The sequence below is a fragment of the Argentina anserina genome, chromosome 3 (genome assembly GCF_933775445.1).
Source record: "Argentina anserina chromosome 3, drPotAnse1.1, whole genome shotgun sequence".
Lineage (NCBI taxonomy): Eukaryota > Viridiplantae > Streptophyta > Magnoliopsida > Rosales > Rosaceae > Argentina > Argentina anserina.
Window position 1 is genome coordinate 19,388,241 of NC_065874.1, and position 16,309 is coordinate 19,404,549.

Here is a 16,309-nt window from a genome sequence, read left to right on the forward strand (position 1 = left end):
AGTTTCATACCTGCACCTAAGCCTAGATCGGCCAGGAAATGGCTGAAAAATGCTGAGATGCCGACATAGGGTTAACTTTCGAAACTCCAATTTGCAGCTCGATCTTGGCTACAAATGGCATGAAATCCGGACTAGAGGAAGGAATTAGGTTGGATAGAAGCAACCTCGAGCTCCGAAGTCGCCGGAGACGGCGGCGCCAACTCCATCGATGTTTCCGATCGTCGCACATCTTCGCAAGGGGGTTGGCGTCTCGTGATTTCGGTACAGATCGACGGGGAATGGCGAGCCGGTTCGAACGGAACTAGTGGCACGTGATAGGAGCACTTTGTGCGACGTTCTTAACATGTTTTTACCTCAATTTATACTTTGATTAGCCCTTATTGTTGTACTATTGAGTCATTGAGTCGTAGTAAGAGTCTTGGGCGGTATTGGATGCATTTTTGTGCTTACATGAGTTAAAAACGCATAATTGGTCTAGAATCCTAGTTTGACTAGGAATCCTTGTTAGGTTTTGAAACTAATTATCTCTTACTTATGATTTTATTTTCTTATTTTCAGATTTAATTGAAAAGATAATTAAAGAAAAAGTGATGGAGCCAAGTCATGCAACAATTAAAGATGATCATTAAAGGCATAAAACATGGCATGTTTTAGGGAATAAAACATGGCATATTTTAGGGATTAAAGTATGGCATGTTTTAGGGAACAAAACTTGACATGATTTAAAGGATTAAAGCATTGCATTATAATATGAGGAAAGATGCAACTACCCTCATTCTTTCCTCTATATATACATGGCTTCATCTCTCAAATAAGAACACTTCTCATTAGCATTCAAGAGCCAAAAATCTACCAAAACACCACCATAAATTTCCCTCAAAAATTAGCCAAGCCGTCCACCCCAAACCATCATCATCTCCACCGAGTTTCACTATTGAAGACACACCTCCAAGGTTCCTACAACGTGTGATTCTCGCAACTCATCTCCATGGCTTTGTCTATTTGTGTTAATCTACAATTCTTTGTCTATGAAAATTGTAAGTTGTTATTTATGTGGAAATATTGGTTTTGTATTTGTTTTAGAATTTTCAGATTGTATTTGATATTTTTTTTAGACTATACCGAATTTATGTTCTTATAATTATTGAAGTTTTGTATTTCTATTGTTGTGTTCTAATCATCTTTCTCATGCTTTTAGATAATTTTCAGATATGTGCATATGAATTTAGTGCTTGGACGCAGTCCCTAAGATTGTGTTTGAGTGCTAGATTCATCAACCATATTGACACATATCGAATCATGCCCTAAGTAGGTTCGGTTTGTGTTGATTAAAAGTAGTAAAAAATTTCTGGAAATTTGCATGTGAAACCATGGTGGGTGACGCCACACATGAAACATGTCTCCAACAAAGATTTAGTGCTTAAATGTAATCTTATTTGATTTCTACCATAAGTGTTATTGAATTCGATTGCATGCAAACAACAAAGCCTCTATTAAAACTTTGCTTGTTCTTGTAATTGCTCTTGTTCCAATAACCATCAATTTAGTCAGAAGTATTACAAGACAATTGTGTGAAAGTAGGAGTATGAAACATAAATGCAGTAGCAGATGGTGAGATCAAGGTATCAACATATGAGTTGGCCTCTTCAAGTCCACTGGGTAATATACAAGATGTGAACCAAATTCCAAATCCCTCCACAATTTTAGCTCAAATATGAAATTCATATGTTGAACAAAACAGACCTGAAGTTATTCATCTTTCAAATCTAGTAGTGTGAGATTTCACTCTGGTTCTTGTTGATAAAGGTTGTTGTTATTCCATTCTTGCAGCATCTTTCTTGTTCGTCCAATCATGTGAAGACAGTTTTTGATTTCTACTAGCATATCATAGTTAATGAGTAATGGCATGTTGGGTATCAAGAAAATCCAAACTAGTTGCTACTAAGACATCTTTCTCCCCTTTCTTGAAGGAAAAAATGGCACACTCTCTCTTCCTGAACCTTCCCTCCATATATGGCCATTGCTTCCACTCCTTTCAACAGAAGACACACAAGAAGGTACATTTACAATCTTCGCTTCCTTCCTCGCATATACTCAACCTCTTGAATCACATCAAGATTTGCTGCTCCAGAAGCATTGCAAAAACTAAAGGCAGACTTAACACAGCTAAGTTTTTGCAACCAAGTTATGCCTTGTAAGAGCACAGTTGTCATAATGAAGCATCAAGTGGGAAGAGCCTTGACATCAAGCATTACAATGAGTTTCTTAGAGTACATCCTAGATAAGCACAGGAGACGCATCAAGCCAAACATCATCCAAGTCACTAAAGGTAGCAAGATGTGTCAATCGATAGCCAACACCATTTGTTTTCAGAAGATATATGTAATATGAATAGAGTTCAAAGACGTCAAAAATATGACTTACAATCATCGAGAGCGCCCTACGTCAGATCAAGCCTCCCTAAGGCTGAAACCAAGATTGAGCAATCACTAACATCTATAGCCTAGCTCCCATTCTTCATGAGTAGCTAGCAACAAACTAGTTGGGCAAGCCTCTGCAAAACAGAGGAAATATAAGAAAAATACTTAGGTCATCTCCAACCCATAGTGCTAATTGTAGTCTTTGGACTATATTATGGAACACTAAATCAGTACTATTCACCAATTTGACATCGACCGTCTTCAACTCAAATGTGCTACGATGTCGCACATTTATATATTTTAATGTGTTAAGTACAACTAAACTTGAAATCTTATTCGAGATTAGTGTTGTAGTCCCCTATATTATTTCACTAAAAGAAAAAATATAGTTTTTTCCAATAATAAAACAATATATGTTTATTCAACAATATATTTATGTATTTATGAAATAATTCACCAAAATAATAATAAAAATAATTTTTCAGGCGAGATCCACGTGTGCAAGTGTGTCACAAAAGTGTGCCCAAATAACCCGATCAGGCTAGTTGTGGCACACTAGCTCTTGGGTTGAAGACCAAGTGTGCTAGAATGTGGGAATTGTGGCACAATGAAGCATCGGTTGGCCATCTCCTTACCCAGCCATTGTTGCACTACTACGCCAATTCCCCCATCTCCTTCCCGGTGTTTAAAACTTCCATCCTCATTAATCTCGAGTCTTCCCAGTATTGAGTGGGTGTTGTTGCTGATAATCACGGAGGAACCTTTCCGGTCATTGAACATTTGAACCTTGGTTTTTGTGGATGTCTTAGTTTTGTGGGAATGGAATGATTCTACTAGCGTAGTACGGGTTGTAATTCTAAAATGAAATATATGTACAAACAAAAATTTCTCCAAAGGACGAACTGCGAAATATATTAGTTAGTATTCAAAAAACAATGAACAAATACTTTCTTAATACTCGCTAAGTGGACTGAACGATCAGTTGTAGTAGTGGTCAATACATATGGGAGCAACAATCTCCAACTATAATCTGTAAGTACAACATGCACATTGGAAGGTGACAAGAACCTTCACAGAACAATGATTTTCCTATGCAAATGCTCTCCAGTGGATCCTCCTGCTCCATCGTGATCATGATCATGAAAAATAAGTGTCAAAATACCCACCAAACAGAGCACAGATCCAACAAGAAGTTTGTCATATCGCTCCACCCAGTGAAACTTGAGCTGGCTGGCGCCATAGAATGAGAGAGCAACCAATGAAGTCATCACTGCTATGGTGCTGTAATTCCAGAATACAATGTGAGTTGATTTGCCAAATATATATCAATTGCAAAACCACGTAAAACAGCATTACAGCAGACCAAACAAACGACGTTCAAGGTTACCAAAAATCATTTAACATTACAATCATGATTTAGAAGAAAAAAATCAGTACAAAACAATCAACTCTAGGTATTCAAGTAGGTAAAATCTCATAAACTTACAAATTCCAGTTAGGCAAACAGTTTTTATGGAAACCTATTATAAAATCAGAGCGCCTCTCTCAAAAAGCTTGGAAGTAGGAATAGAGGATGTCGTAATCACTCCTTTGCAACGAGCAGATGATGTCACCAACAAATCTAATTTGGTCCATTATACATACAGTAAAAAACATAGATTGTTGTCTTGTTGGTACTCAGAAGTCAGGGCCACAAATTATTACAGCTAAATGCTACTTTGGAGAAAGCAACGTGGAAACTGGAAAGGCTAACAAATTCATAGGGTTTATTCAACCAAAAGAAATAACGTTCTATGGGTAGATATTCGGAAACAGATTTAAATTCTGATATTAGCGTAAGACTGCATTCATAATTTAGGAATCTCCCAGCTATTCAGATAGACTGGACGGCTGCTGCATGCTAACTTATCTAACTTGGTGCTTGTAATACCTCGTGCTACTACTGCCTCTATTTGATTGTTTCCAGCTTCCTTGTAGTTTAGGAATTCACTTTTGGTCCCACTGCTATGTAATTGTTTCACATGCATGGCAATACAATCTTTGGTCTGCTCATGATAAATTAAATCCAGTTCAGGCTAATACATATACTTAATGTCTGATGGCTGATAAATTTTCATTTCAAATTGCAAAAGCTCGCATAAGAATCAATAAGATTTTAAACTGATGGAAACAACAGTGCATACTAAGTTGATATGTTGCCCCTATGCCCACCGGGAAGGCACAGACAGTTAAACTTATGTTGAATATCTATGCTTTCCTCATTCTAATGTGGATAGGAAGCACTTATCAGTATTAAGTGCTTTTTGTACCCATAACTCATGTACTAACAAGGAAATGAAAAAAAAATTAAAGAGAAATTACCAGTTGACACGTAACATTAAACCAAGTCAGAATCCAATTATTAAAGAGATAAACACGAAAAATACATCCGAATCCATAGATTAATACCTGAATAGCAGCACTATGATAGCAAGCACCATCATAGAAGATGAATTGCCCACAGCAAGAAATACTGGAAGTGTGGTTGCACAAGGAGACAAGGCAGGAACAAGAACGAGCCCAGCAACAGCCATTTTTTCCATTGGTTGGTTGTGTGAATGACTGTGACCACCTTTTCCAGATAGAAACAACAAAATGTAACCACCACCAAGAAATACAAGCAACAGTGAGGCAAGTTTATGAACAGTTTCCTCGCCAGCTATGGTATTTGCCATGGTGACCGCTGTTATGCCAAGTATTGAAGTAGATACTACATGCAAAACTGCTCCAAATGCCGCTGCGAAATAAAATCACAAAAAGAGGATAAGAGTCCTGGAAGCTAAGAAATAATTGATTAGCCTTTTCAGAACACCTACAAAACTCCTACCAAAGAACTCAAAAAGAACTTTCACAGAGATGAACCCAAACTACTAATTCATGGTCTGCTCTTGCTGTATTGTAACTCAAAGTCCAGAGCTACAATAGTTCAACTTTGTAAACTATACCCTCAAAAGTCTAATTACAAAATCAAAAACCCAAATCAAGGCATCATATAAATAGCAGCAGCAGCAGCATAATGAAGCAAAGGAAAGATGAAAACTGAAGCTAGAATTGAGTGGTGAAATATGAGAAGGAGGAGAGGTAGCGAGGAGATCGTACTGACGAAGAGAGTGCGGGAAAGAGTCCATTTCTGGGCGCGGCCGACGATCGAGAAAGGGAGCCAATGCGTGGGTATGAAGGAATGCAAAAGCGACACCGTTGCGATACCTCCGATCGTCGACAGATCTTCTGCGCTGAAATTCTCCATATTCCGACCAAACCCAACCCTCTCTCTCTCTCTCTCTCTCTCTGCTTCAAACAACTGCCTGACTAGTTGAGATTTCGATAGATTTGTTGGAATCTCAGTGCAACTGGAAATGTGATTTCAGAGATCTAAATATCAAACACCGACTCCCTTCAATGAAACTAGAACTTACTCCCTTGTATTTTATTAACTCAGTGCTTCATTAATGTACGGTCAGTGTTATCCACTTTTTATTTTCGTTTTCTTTGTTTGAAAGAAAATTTTTTGTAGGTTTCTTATAAAAAAAATCTATTTTGACACATGAAATAAGAAAAAAGTCACTTAAGTTATATAAATTAGAAAAAAAATCTATTTTAAAAAACACTTAAACCGTTGCCCATGAAGTTTATTAAAATTACATGATGCCACTGCATTTTTTTATCTCTCCCTAAAAAACAAAAAACAAAAACAAACGCAGATGCAGGCCTCGTCAACGACGACGAGGAAAGTGTGGAGTGAGATGAATCGGTCGCCGGAGGAAGACCGAAACAACGTCGGTGAAGAGAGGCAGTCAAAGATTTCGTGTGGCCGGTCAACAAATTGAAGAGGCTGGTGAACGACTCATGATCCTCCATTGATCTCTGACGACAAAAACCTAGATGCGTCGAACTCCGATTGTCGGCAACACGCAGCGGTGCTGGTGGTGGTGGAGTGTAGATTTCTCCTGGTGTGCGGTGCACCGAAGCAGATCGAGTTGAAATGGAACCGTTGTTGAAGCTCCACAACCATATTGACATCCCTGCTCCTCTGCTGGTACTTCAGATGTGCTCCCGCCGACGTAGATCCAAAGCTTAGGTCGTCATCGCCATGCGCCTCCGTCCACCACCTCATCACCCAACTTGGCGTTGAAGTTTTCAAGGTGTTGAACAAGAGCTCAGTCCACTAAACAAGAGTTGTTTCTGAAGCAGCAGTCGTCGGAAAAAGAGTTAGATCGGAGGAGATGTATGATATGGGTACTTATAGCAATTTTGGGTGCCCAGTCAATTTTTTTTCTTTTCATTTCTTCGGTTCTTCAAGAACGCGTCGCCGAAAAAGATGTTGAACGAGTTTACAGCTATTACTATCACAATAGCTATCACATTGTCTGTCACATTAGCTATCACACTACATGTCACAGCTGAAAGTTAGTGTGACATGTAGTGTGATAGATAGTGTGATAGGTAGTGTGATAGGTAATGTGGCTAGGGGTGTGACATCAGATATTCGTAGTTCGCATATTTTCATGAAAAGATGTTGAATGAGTTTACTACTGCTATTCAGTAGCTATCACATTGTTTGTCACACTAGCTATCACACTTCTTGTCACAACAGAAAGTTAGTGTGACATGTTATATGATAGGTAGTGTGACTTGGGATGTGACATCACAATAATGTCAATATTTTGATTGTATGCTTTTGATTGGTACTAAAATGTGGCTACATGAGAATTGGTGAGTGCCATGTTTATGTCTGCTAAGCCATGCATTGTTCTTACAGACATATATTGGACTTAAGAACTAATATATACCATGATTGTCATCATATGAGACAATTGAAGTGTAGATGTCAAAATGTATATACAATATTTCAGTTGGTCTAATTCATTTTTGATGCATAGATCGATGTAGCTTGGGTATTTCAAAAGGTACTTATAAAATTGCGGAAGTTTAGTGCGAAACAATTTAATTGGTTCTAAACTTCTAATATTAGTTGTTTCTATATTAGTAATAGGTGGTAATAAGAAGATTTCACTTGATGTACCTTGGGGATTTTGAAAAGAACTTATAAAATAGCAGAAGTTTAGCGCGAAACAATTTAATTGGTTCTAAACTTCTAATCTTAGTTGTTTCTATATTAGTAATTGTGAATCTATGGTTTATGGTGGTGAATCTTAATTTTTGTTTGTTTGTTTGTATTCTCCTTTCTAAATTAAATGTATTAAAATGCAAAATCCACATTGATTAAACAACAAACTATTGTTTTGTTACAATTCCGAGCTATTGTGTTTCTCCTTTCTAATTGGATGTATCAAAATGTAAGATCTACATTGATTAAATAGCAAACCATTAAACATATCATATAGGGTATCAGATTTATGTTACGTAATTAAACCCGCAGCAAAGCGCGGGTATTTTTCTAGTTTATATTTTTTTAAATACGACGTGAAGTCTTATATTAATTGGTATCGTATGAAACAACATGAACACATTTCCGCCCCTTTTCTGGGGACAACGTCAATTAAAAACGTGCAAAATGACTAAGAACTAGACAACAATCCTAGTAGAACCAGAACTATAACTAGGCCTTAGCCATTTCTATATTGAGTCTCTCTAGTTGGCTCATATAGTGACCAGAAACAATGTTATGTCAGCATCAATTAACTTATTTAAAGTAACCGTAAACTTAGATCTAGTCTTTTGACCCAAACATAATTTGAAGCCTAAATCTGCCAACACTCATCACATGGGTCCCAAATGAGGACTGAAAAATGACTGGGCCTCGAAGACAAAACCCAAAATCTCCAGCCCCAATCCGAACAGAAGAAAACAAAAACGCAAATCCAAGCAAACACAACGTCATTCCACCAACCCTAGTAATTGGGCACCCAATCACCTCCAAGCTAGTCCTCCGACATGAACAAAGTCACCATCCACCGGCCACCACCTAGGACATGATCCACACCACCAGTCACCCAACGACGTCAGAATCCTTCGACCCATATTTGAAACTCGTCAGCATACCAAGGAGATCTGACGACAAAGTCCTCGGGTAGACCTTCAGAGAGGAGAGAGCAAGAATTTACATACAACCATTGTCAGTCTCTAGCTGTCTTCATCGAACTAAAACCACAGAAAATGACACCGACCTCTATTGAAACAGGGTTGCATGCTTGCATCAACCCGAATATGAGACTCCAATGCTAGAGATCCAGGATCCCACAGTTAGTTTGGATTTTCCAAACCCCAAGGACGTTGTCCTGCACCATAGGAAATGTAGAAAGCGTCACGAGCCCCTCTAGGGATCAAAGAGAAACTAGAGGCTAAACCTTTAACCAGAGGGGGTATACTACAATTTTTTCAAAAAAAAAAAAAAAAAGAGGGGGTATACGGCACTAGAAAAGTTGATGAGAAGGCTTGTCGAGGGAGGTCAGCAGGCACCCGGAACTAGCAATGAGCCAAACTCTAGAAGTAGGGTTAACAGCCGCCAACAAGATATAACCTTAAAGTTTATTGTATTATTATATATAGTGCTAAAGAGATGTTCTTGTAGAGTTTATATATAAGATAGGTTTAAACACAAGTACTATTCTACACTATCTGAACAAATTTATTAAAAACATTACATTACATGCTCCTACCAAATCTCCCAAGAACGATTATATGCTCCTACGGTGCCATACAAGCCTTTTGTTTCGTGATTTTTATATTAAGCTAGTTTGGATTGAGTCTTTCATTCTTATCGTTTGCATGATTGAGTCTTTCATACCAAGTATTTTTTTTTTCTTGTTGTATTTGTATGTCATGAAATATATTACCAAAAATGAATTCCTCGTAAAAGTTCAATTTAAAGCATGTACACATACTAGTACGTATTCGGTGTTTTGTTTGATATGTTGCAAAGAATTATACACCAGTACATTCCTCTTAATTAGTTATGTTCATTAGGGATTAGATCGAAAAGCTAAAGATCTCTTGCTTTTGTTCCACATCAAATTGCGTCTGTAACTAATGACTGCAATGGGAGCCCTGTCTAGTGTAGTAGTGTTGTCGTTGTACAGTACAATGACTGCAAGTACGCTAGGATCGGAAACTTTAAAACTCCAGAACACAGACGCAACACATTTAATGGAAACACGTACGAAGTAACTTCATTTTTGGTATACTAAACTGCTTGGCTCACTAGTGATATAGTTAGAGTTGGGGCACATTACTCATAGCAAAACGCTCGGATAAAAAAGGAAAAGAAAAATAAAAGGATAGCTTCCATTTTCCGTAGTGCCAATGGATGTACTCAAAAGCTTCAGTATTTGGTAATTCTCATATATCTAATTTGTGCTATCGATGAGAATTGGTGCAGTTAACTAACACAAGACCACAAGTACACAACACTAAAAGTCTAAAACTAAGTGAAAGATTACTTTAATTTGAACGATCACAGTTCGCTCGAGTTACGTTATCAACGGTAACGTTCTGGTTTCTTTTTCAATTTTCATGGTGATGATTCATGCATGATCAATTAGTTGTTATGTGTGTGCATGAGAAAGAAACAACTGCAGGTCTACGTCGTTCTCCTAATTAATTGTTAAGGAACCAATTAATTTTTGCTAAGCAAAGATGACAAAAGTCATATATAAGACTAAGTAATTCACGTTTCAGTCCTATCTACCAGTTCAATAACTAACAGTCTTCTAGCTTGTTTTACTCTATCGACACATTGTTTCTGATCTTATCTAGAAATTTCTTAATTCTTACGCTTATAAAAGTGAGGTCCATTAGTTGAGATCTCGCGTCTTCGAGTCTTTACCTACCTTGCTAAGATATCGTTGATATTCTTTTATCCGAGCCCCTGATTTCCTTCAATTCCTTGGATTATATAAGTTCCTCATCACTCTCTTTATATCCATCCATATTTGCAACTGATTCTGATCACGATATCATGGGATTTCGAAGACACCCACCGCCACCACCACCGCCAGACCCCTTTGCACAACCACCACCTCCTCCTCCCCATCATCTTCATCATCATGGGCCGCCACCACCTCCACGTCCAGAGTTTTATCACCCACCACCGCCACCACCGCCCCATCACCATCACTATCCGCCTGGTCCTCCTCCTCCGGGACCTTATGCTCCAGGACCTCCACCACCATACTTTGACCCCTACAGACCACCTCCGCCTCATCACCATCCTCCTCCACCTTACTAGTTGATTATCATACGTGGATATTTCTATCTTCTCCGGTCTGCAAGTTACCATGGACGCACGCGTTGGGGATCATTGTAGAAGCAAGCTAGCAACGCCAATTTTAGGAAGAATAAACAGATCGACGTTCACGTGTTTGTGTTGTAACTCCGTATGTGTTGTTAATTTTCTTTTGTTCATATAGATATAATCACTAATAAATAAACTTGGTTTATCTAGCAACTGTTTGTTCTTCTCAAAATAGTTTTCTATCTTGTTCTGCTTTGTATTTAGAAATTTTTGGTGCAAGTTGTTGTAGAGGATTTGGTTTGTAGTTTGTTGAAATAGATACATACTAGGGAGCTTGCCCGCGCCCTGCTGCGGGTTGATGTTGTTAAATGAGAACAAAATCATACAATTGTTTAGGGTGATGGTGGCTGGATGGTTGTATCTATAGGTGAAGAGAATAAACTTATGTATAGATGAAAAAAATGAGAACAAAATCATAGAATTTTTGAGAGTGATGATAGCTGGATGGTTGTATCTATAGATAAAGACAATAAACTTACGCATAGATGAAAAACAACCTGTATAATTACATTAAGTTTTGATTGGAGATAATACAAAATTGCTATTCAACTGATAGCTTCTCCAATTATAGGTGAAAAAGAAAGGGTTATTACTTCATTCAAGGTCTCTAGTACAAATTCTACTTGAGCAAAAAATAGTGCTGCAAGAGTGTGGGCTAGAGGTGCAAAATTGTCCCATATGGTATTTGGAGCTACATATACATAAAGACTCCAGTTGCAGCAGCTATGTTACTTACTATGTTACTTAACTTTTCTTTTGTGCATTTTTGCCAACAGCAAGTTGTTCAAAAGAGGATCATTTAGACAAAGGAGTCGATGATGATGATCCACCGTCATTTGTTTTCCTGTTGAGTAAATATCGTAGAGAGTAAGGAAGAGATACTGATCATATTATTTAAAATTAAGTCTTCACTTTTGTTCTGATTTATTTGCTCTTTAAATGATTAGGCTTTAACTGAGTTCAATATGAAATGAAACCAAGAGAAACAAAAGCTATTGGTGGGATTAATGGGGATTAATGAGATTGCCTAGCTACTTGGAAGTGTTCTTCTGTTTAAAATGCTATTGATTTTGGAGAATTTGTTTGCAACTGAAAGCTTAAAACTACGGTTAAGTATATTTCAAAAAGAATGATATTCTAAATATATAAAGTGATCTAAACTTATGACTTAAAAAAAAAAGACATAAACCAAAATTTGTGCAGAGGTTAGATTTGCAGTAACTCTATCAGTTTTTATCAAAGCCAGATAGCTATGCAATCACTGATGGACTCATACCCTAAGTAGAAACATCAAACTTCATAATAAACCAGGATGAAGAGAATAAGAAAAACCTGACAAATATGACCACCGTAAAGGAATTAATGATTTACAGCAGGAGTCCACAAAAAGTTGATGTTTCAGATATAGATGAAGACAACATAAAATCAATTTTATATTTATATAATCAAATTTAACATGAGTATATTGATAGGAGCACTTTGTGTTACGTTCTTAATATATTTTTACCTTCATTTGTACTTTGTTTAACCCTTATTGTTGTAATATCGAGTCATTGAGTCACAATAGGAGTCTAGGACGGTTATGGATGTGTTTTTGTGCTTGAACGAGTTAAAAACGAAGAATTAGTCTAGAGTCCTAGAATGAGAGGGAATCCTTATAGGACTAGGAAACCTAGTTGAACTAGGAGTCTTCATCTTTCTACTTTTTAGTCGCATTGGCGATATCTTGAGAGTCATGTTTGCATTAGGAATCCTTGTTAGACTAGGAAACGTACCATTTTGGAAAGTCCTACTTGAACTCAAACTCTTATTACGAAACTTTCCTAAATGAACTTTCATGTTCTAGTAACTTACTTATTCTAGTAAGTTTTCTTTTTGCAAATTAGAAACTTTCCTAATCTAGTTGAGCTCATCTATTACATATGCCTTTTTAAGACAACAAATGTCTAGATTAAGACATAAGTTTCAAAATAGATGATCTCTTCTTATTAATTTCGGTTTTTATTTTCAGATTTGAAGAGAAAATTCAAGGAAGAAAAGAGGAGAAGCCGTGCATGATCTTTGAGGAAATTAAGGAGTCTTGCCGTGCTATCCAATTCAGCTTGTGAAAGAAGTCTTGCCGTGCTATCTAAATCAGCCCATGAGAAGGAGAGTCCAGCCCATGCCGTGTAACCCTAGAAGAAATAGGAGATAAGAACTTCTTCTACAAGGAAAGCAAGGGCAGACATTCGATCCAATTAAAAAGAAGAAATCACAGCCGTGCATACATGGATCAGCCCATCTTAAACCCTAGCAGCCCCTCCTCTTCTTCTTCCTCTATATATAGCTCGGCCTCCCTTCATATTTAGCATCACCATTCTCTCATAAACACAGCCGAAATTCTGTCAAATCCATCCAGGAAATTCAAGCCAAAAACCTTCATCCATCACCACAAAACCGTACTCATCTTCCTCCTCTTCCAAATCGAATTCATTCTTGCCGAATCCTAAAAGGTTTCTAAAGTATGATTCATCCATGGCTTGTAATTTATCTTTTGGTTTTCTGAAATTTTCGAATTCATTGAATGATTTATTGGATGTGATTTTCGGTTTCATATATATATAATATAATTTCAGTCTTCTTTGGTTTTATGTTTTGATTGTATGAACTCATGAGATTTGTATGTTTGCCGTGTATAATGACTTAGGGCAGTAGGTTTCCGAATTGTTTTTAGGTTTTATTTCGATTTATTCCTTGAACTTGTACATCAATGTTTGAGGAAGCCAAGGCCATGGTTCTCCTAGGGTTGCGATTTCATTCACCAAAGTGTTCATTGATTGAATATGCGCTTCGTGTTTCAATCATTGATACTTGTTTAGGGTTGTGATAGTTCTAGGAATTTGCATGCTTAATCAAGATGAGTGATGCCATGCTTGCTTACATGTCTCCAATTCGACTTAATGTGCTTATGTGCTACTTTGTTGTTTAACTAGTACGCTTCGTTATGTTGAACTTTTTGTAGCATATGTTTAGGATTGAACGCTTCGTTGATTCTAAATAATTAAGAAGTCTTAACGATTAGATGAACCGCTTCGGACTCTAATTAGAATTGGAATTGAAATGGACTTAGATATAATCGAAATAAGTCGCTGCCTATATGTTATTCTATACGTGTTATACATGTTTCTTGAGTGAAATTCGTGTTTTGGTTATGTGATGAATGGTTGATCAATTGTATATAAGTAATTTAGGATTTATTTTAAGTTGTAGTTTTAGAATCCAAATCAAATCCCCCAATAACATGGTAAGTATTGAGGCCCTTTTGATTCCCCAGACTGAACGATCCCTGCTTATTCTATACTAACGATGATGTTTTACAAGGTATTTTATAGACGTTCTAACAAAACGCTATATCATTTTGGCGCCGTTGCCGGGGAATTGATTAATTCTCAATGCTTTGAAGTGTTAATCTTATGTTATATTATGAATTGTATAAGTGTATATTGGTTTTTATGTTTCTGTGAATAGTATTCGGAAATAGTGTTTCTGTGATTAGTGATTCGAAGGATTCGAAAAAAAAGAGTATAAAATGAAAAAAATTGTGTGTGTAAAGTTGTTGTTTGTTATATTATTGTAGTAGTATGCCTATAGGAAACTTGTTACACATAATAATTTTTTTTTAAGGAAGCTAAATGTTTATTTATGCTAGGTTTATTGTAAGTTATAAGGTGAACGGAATAGGTAAAGTTTATTTTGTTAATACTAGCATTAACCCTCCATTTGTACCTTGCAAATGTCACTTGGGGTTGAGGGCGGCTTTTATTAACACTTTGGAGCCAGTCTAACACATAACGTTATTCCGAGCTGAGTAAGGGGCTATGCTATTTTCATTACTCTGGTTCAAGGTTTACAAAATTGGATCTCAGAGGCCTATAGACTGACATACATCTCGGTGATGGAGTCGATTGGGAAAGCATCATTTCGAGGTTATGGCCCCCGTGGTGTCCAACAAATGAGTCTTGCCTTGTGACTATCTCTGATTCTAGCTATCAAGCCTTCTGAAACAAAGGAATGAGTTTGTGTCTAGACGACGTACTTAGGCCGCACGTCCACCTCGCTTTATAACTTAGAAAATAAGTTTGTATAAATAGATGTATATAGTTTCAAAAGAAAATGATGTTCTAATTTTTAAGGTATATCGGATAAAGCAAGACCCTTACCTTGGGCTGTTTCAGTCCATTGCACAGTTAGCTTCTCTGCTCCACGTACCTTAAAAGTTAGGATTGTGTGCGAATAAAATCAATTAGACTTAGTTATACTCCTACACTTGTAATTTTCGAAATATAGAAGAAAATAAACAAAGAAAACGAAATTTAACATAGATTTAAAGAAGAGTTACGTTTTTGTAGAGGAGAGAAACGAAATTTGTAATTGAAAGAAAGAAGAAGTTTATAATTACTTATACTTGTATTTCATATGTTGTAAAGATACTAATATATATATGTGTTCTTTTCAGGCTAATGAATGTCTAAGATTAGTGGTTGGTCCGAAGAGATTAGTGCACACCTGAAAAGAATTCAGCCTCCATCTCAATTTGATAACGTATCCATTGAATCAGATTCATTTCACGAAGAGAAAGAGTTTGGGTCCATTTCGCCATTTCCAAGTGCAACAAGTTGTAATGGGCTCAATCCTTTGTTCTTTGAGGATCCGGAGTTGGAACTGTTGACAAGCCCATTTCCATTGGCCCAGTTGAATTTCAATCTACCTTATCCAAAACCTGAAGTTCAAGAAGAAGTAATGGCATCAATTAGAGAACAAAATGGTCAAGTTGAAGGTGCAGGTGGTGGGACAGCGCCCTCTAACATTGTATATCTTGTTCCATAGGAGGGCAAGACTAGTGATTTCGTTTTGAAGAGTGGGTTTCTACATCATTTACCCAAGTTTCATGGTCTTTCTGGTGAGGATCCTAATCAACATCTCACCTTGTTCCAATTCAACTATGAGAATATGTGCCCAAGAGGAGCAGACATTCAGATTGTGAAGATGAGAGCATTTCCTTACTCATTGGAGGATCGTGCTCAGAAATGGTTATTTGAGGTGCCAGCTGGTAGGATCACTTCTTGGACTACCATGGTGAACGAATTCTTGTCTAAATACTTCCCATCTTCAAGAGTTACTCACATAAGGAAGCAGATCACTGGAATCAAGCAAGGGCCGGATGAGTCGTTTTACAACTACTACGAGAGATTTAGGTCTCTTATAGCATCATGTCCAACTCATGGAATTAGGGAAGGCCTACTTCTTCAATACTTTTATGAATGCCTTCTACAAATGGAAAGAGAGTTTCTTGATTCAGCTGCTGGTGGTTCATTCTTGGACAAGAGCAATGTCATTGCAAAAGATCTTTTGGAGAAGAGAGCAATAAATAACCAATAGTTTGGGACATCTGCAAGTGCTACACGGCAGGTGCATGAGACTCACTCCAGTTCGAACTCTGCTCTAGAGGACAAGGTCGACAAGTTGTCCAATATGATGAGCCATTTCATGAAGTCTAGTGGAGCTCAAGTCTGTGGGATATGTACGGAGGGGCACCCTACTGATTAGTGTCCTTAAG

At 37.3% G+C, this 16,309-nt stretch overlaps 1 protein-coding gene and 1 pseudogene across 1 annotated transcript; one reads left to right on the forward strand and one right to left on the reverse strand.

Moving 5' to 3' along the window:
• Positions 1-16,309, forward strand: part of LOC126787230 (uncharacterized) — a 191,615-nt pseudogene that overhangs the window by 12,448 nt on the left and 162,858 nt on the right.
• On the reverse strand, positions 3,312-5,858 carry LOC126787837 (uncharacterized). Its single transcript, XM_050513751.1, has 3 exons — positions 5,559-5,858; positions 4,869-5,196; positions 3,312-3,701 (listed from the first exon to the last, which is right to left on the reverse strand). The coding sequence occupies exons 1-3, from the start codon at positions 5,704-5,706 to the stop codon at positions 3,491-3,493; spliced, it is 687 nt and encodes a 228-aa protein (XP_050369708.1). The 5' UTR covers positions 5,707-5,858; the 3' UTR covers positions 3,312-3,490.

Coding starts and splice junctions, on each gene's coding strand:
- LOC126787837 (XM_050513751.1), bottom strand. CDS start 5,706: ATGGAGAATTTCAGCGCAGAAGATCTGTCGACGATCGGAGGTATCGCA. Junction 5,197..5,558: donor TTCCCGCACTCTCTTCGTCA/GTACGATCTCCT, acceptor TTTATTTCGCAG/CGGCATTTGGAGCAGTTTTG. Junction 3,702..4,868: donor ATCATAGTGCTGCTATTCAG/GTATTAATCTAT, acceptor CTGGAATTACAG/CACCATAGCAGTGATGACTT.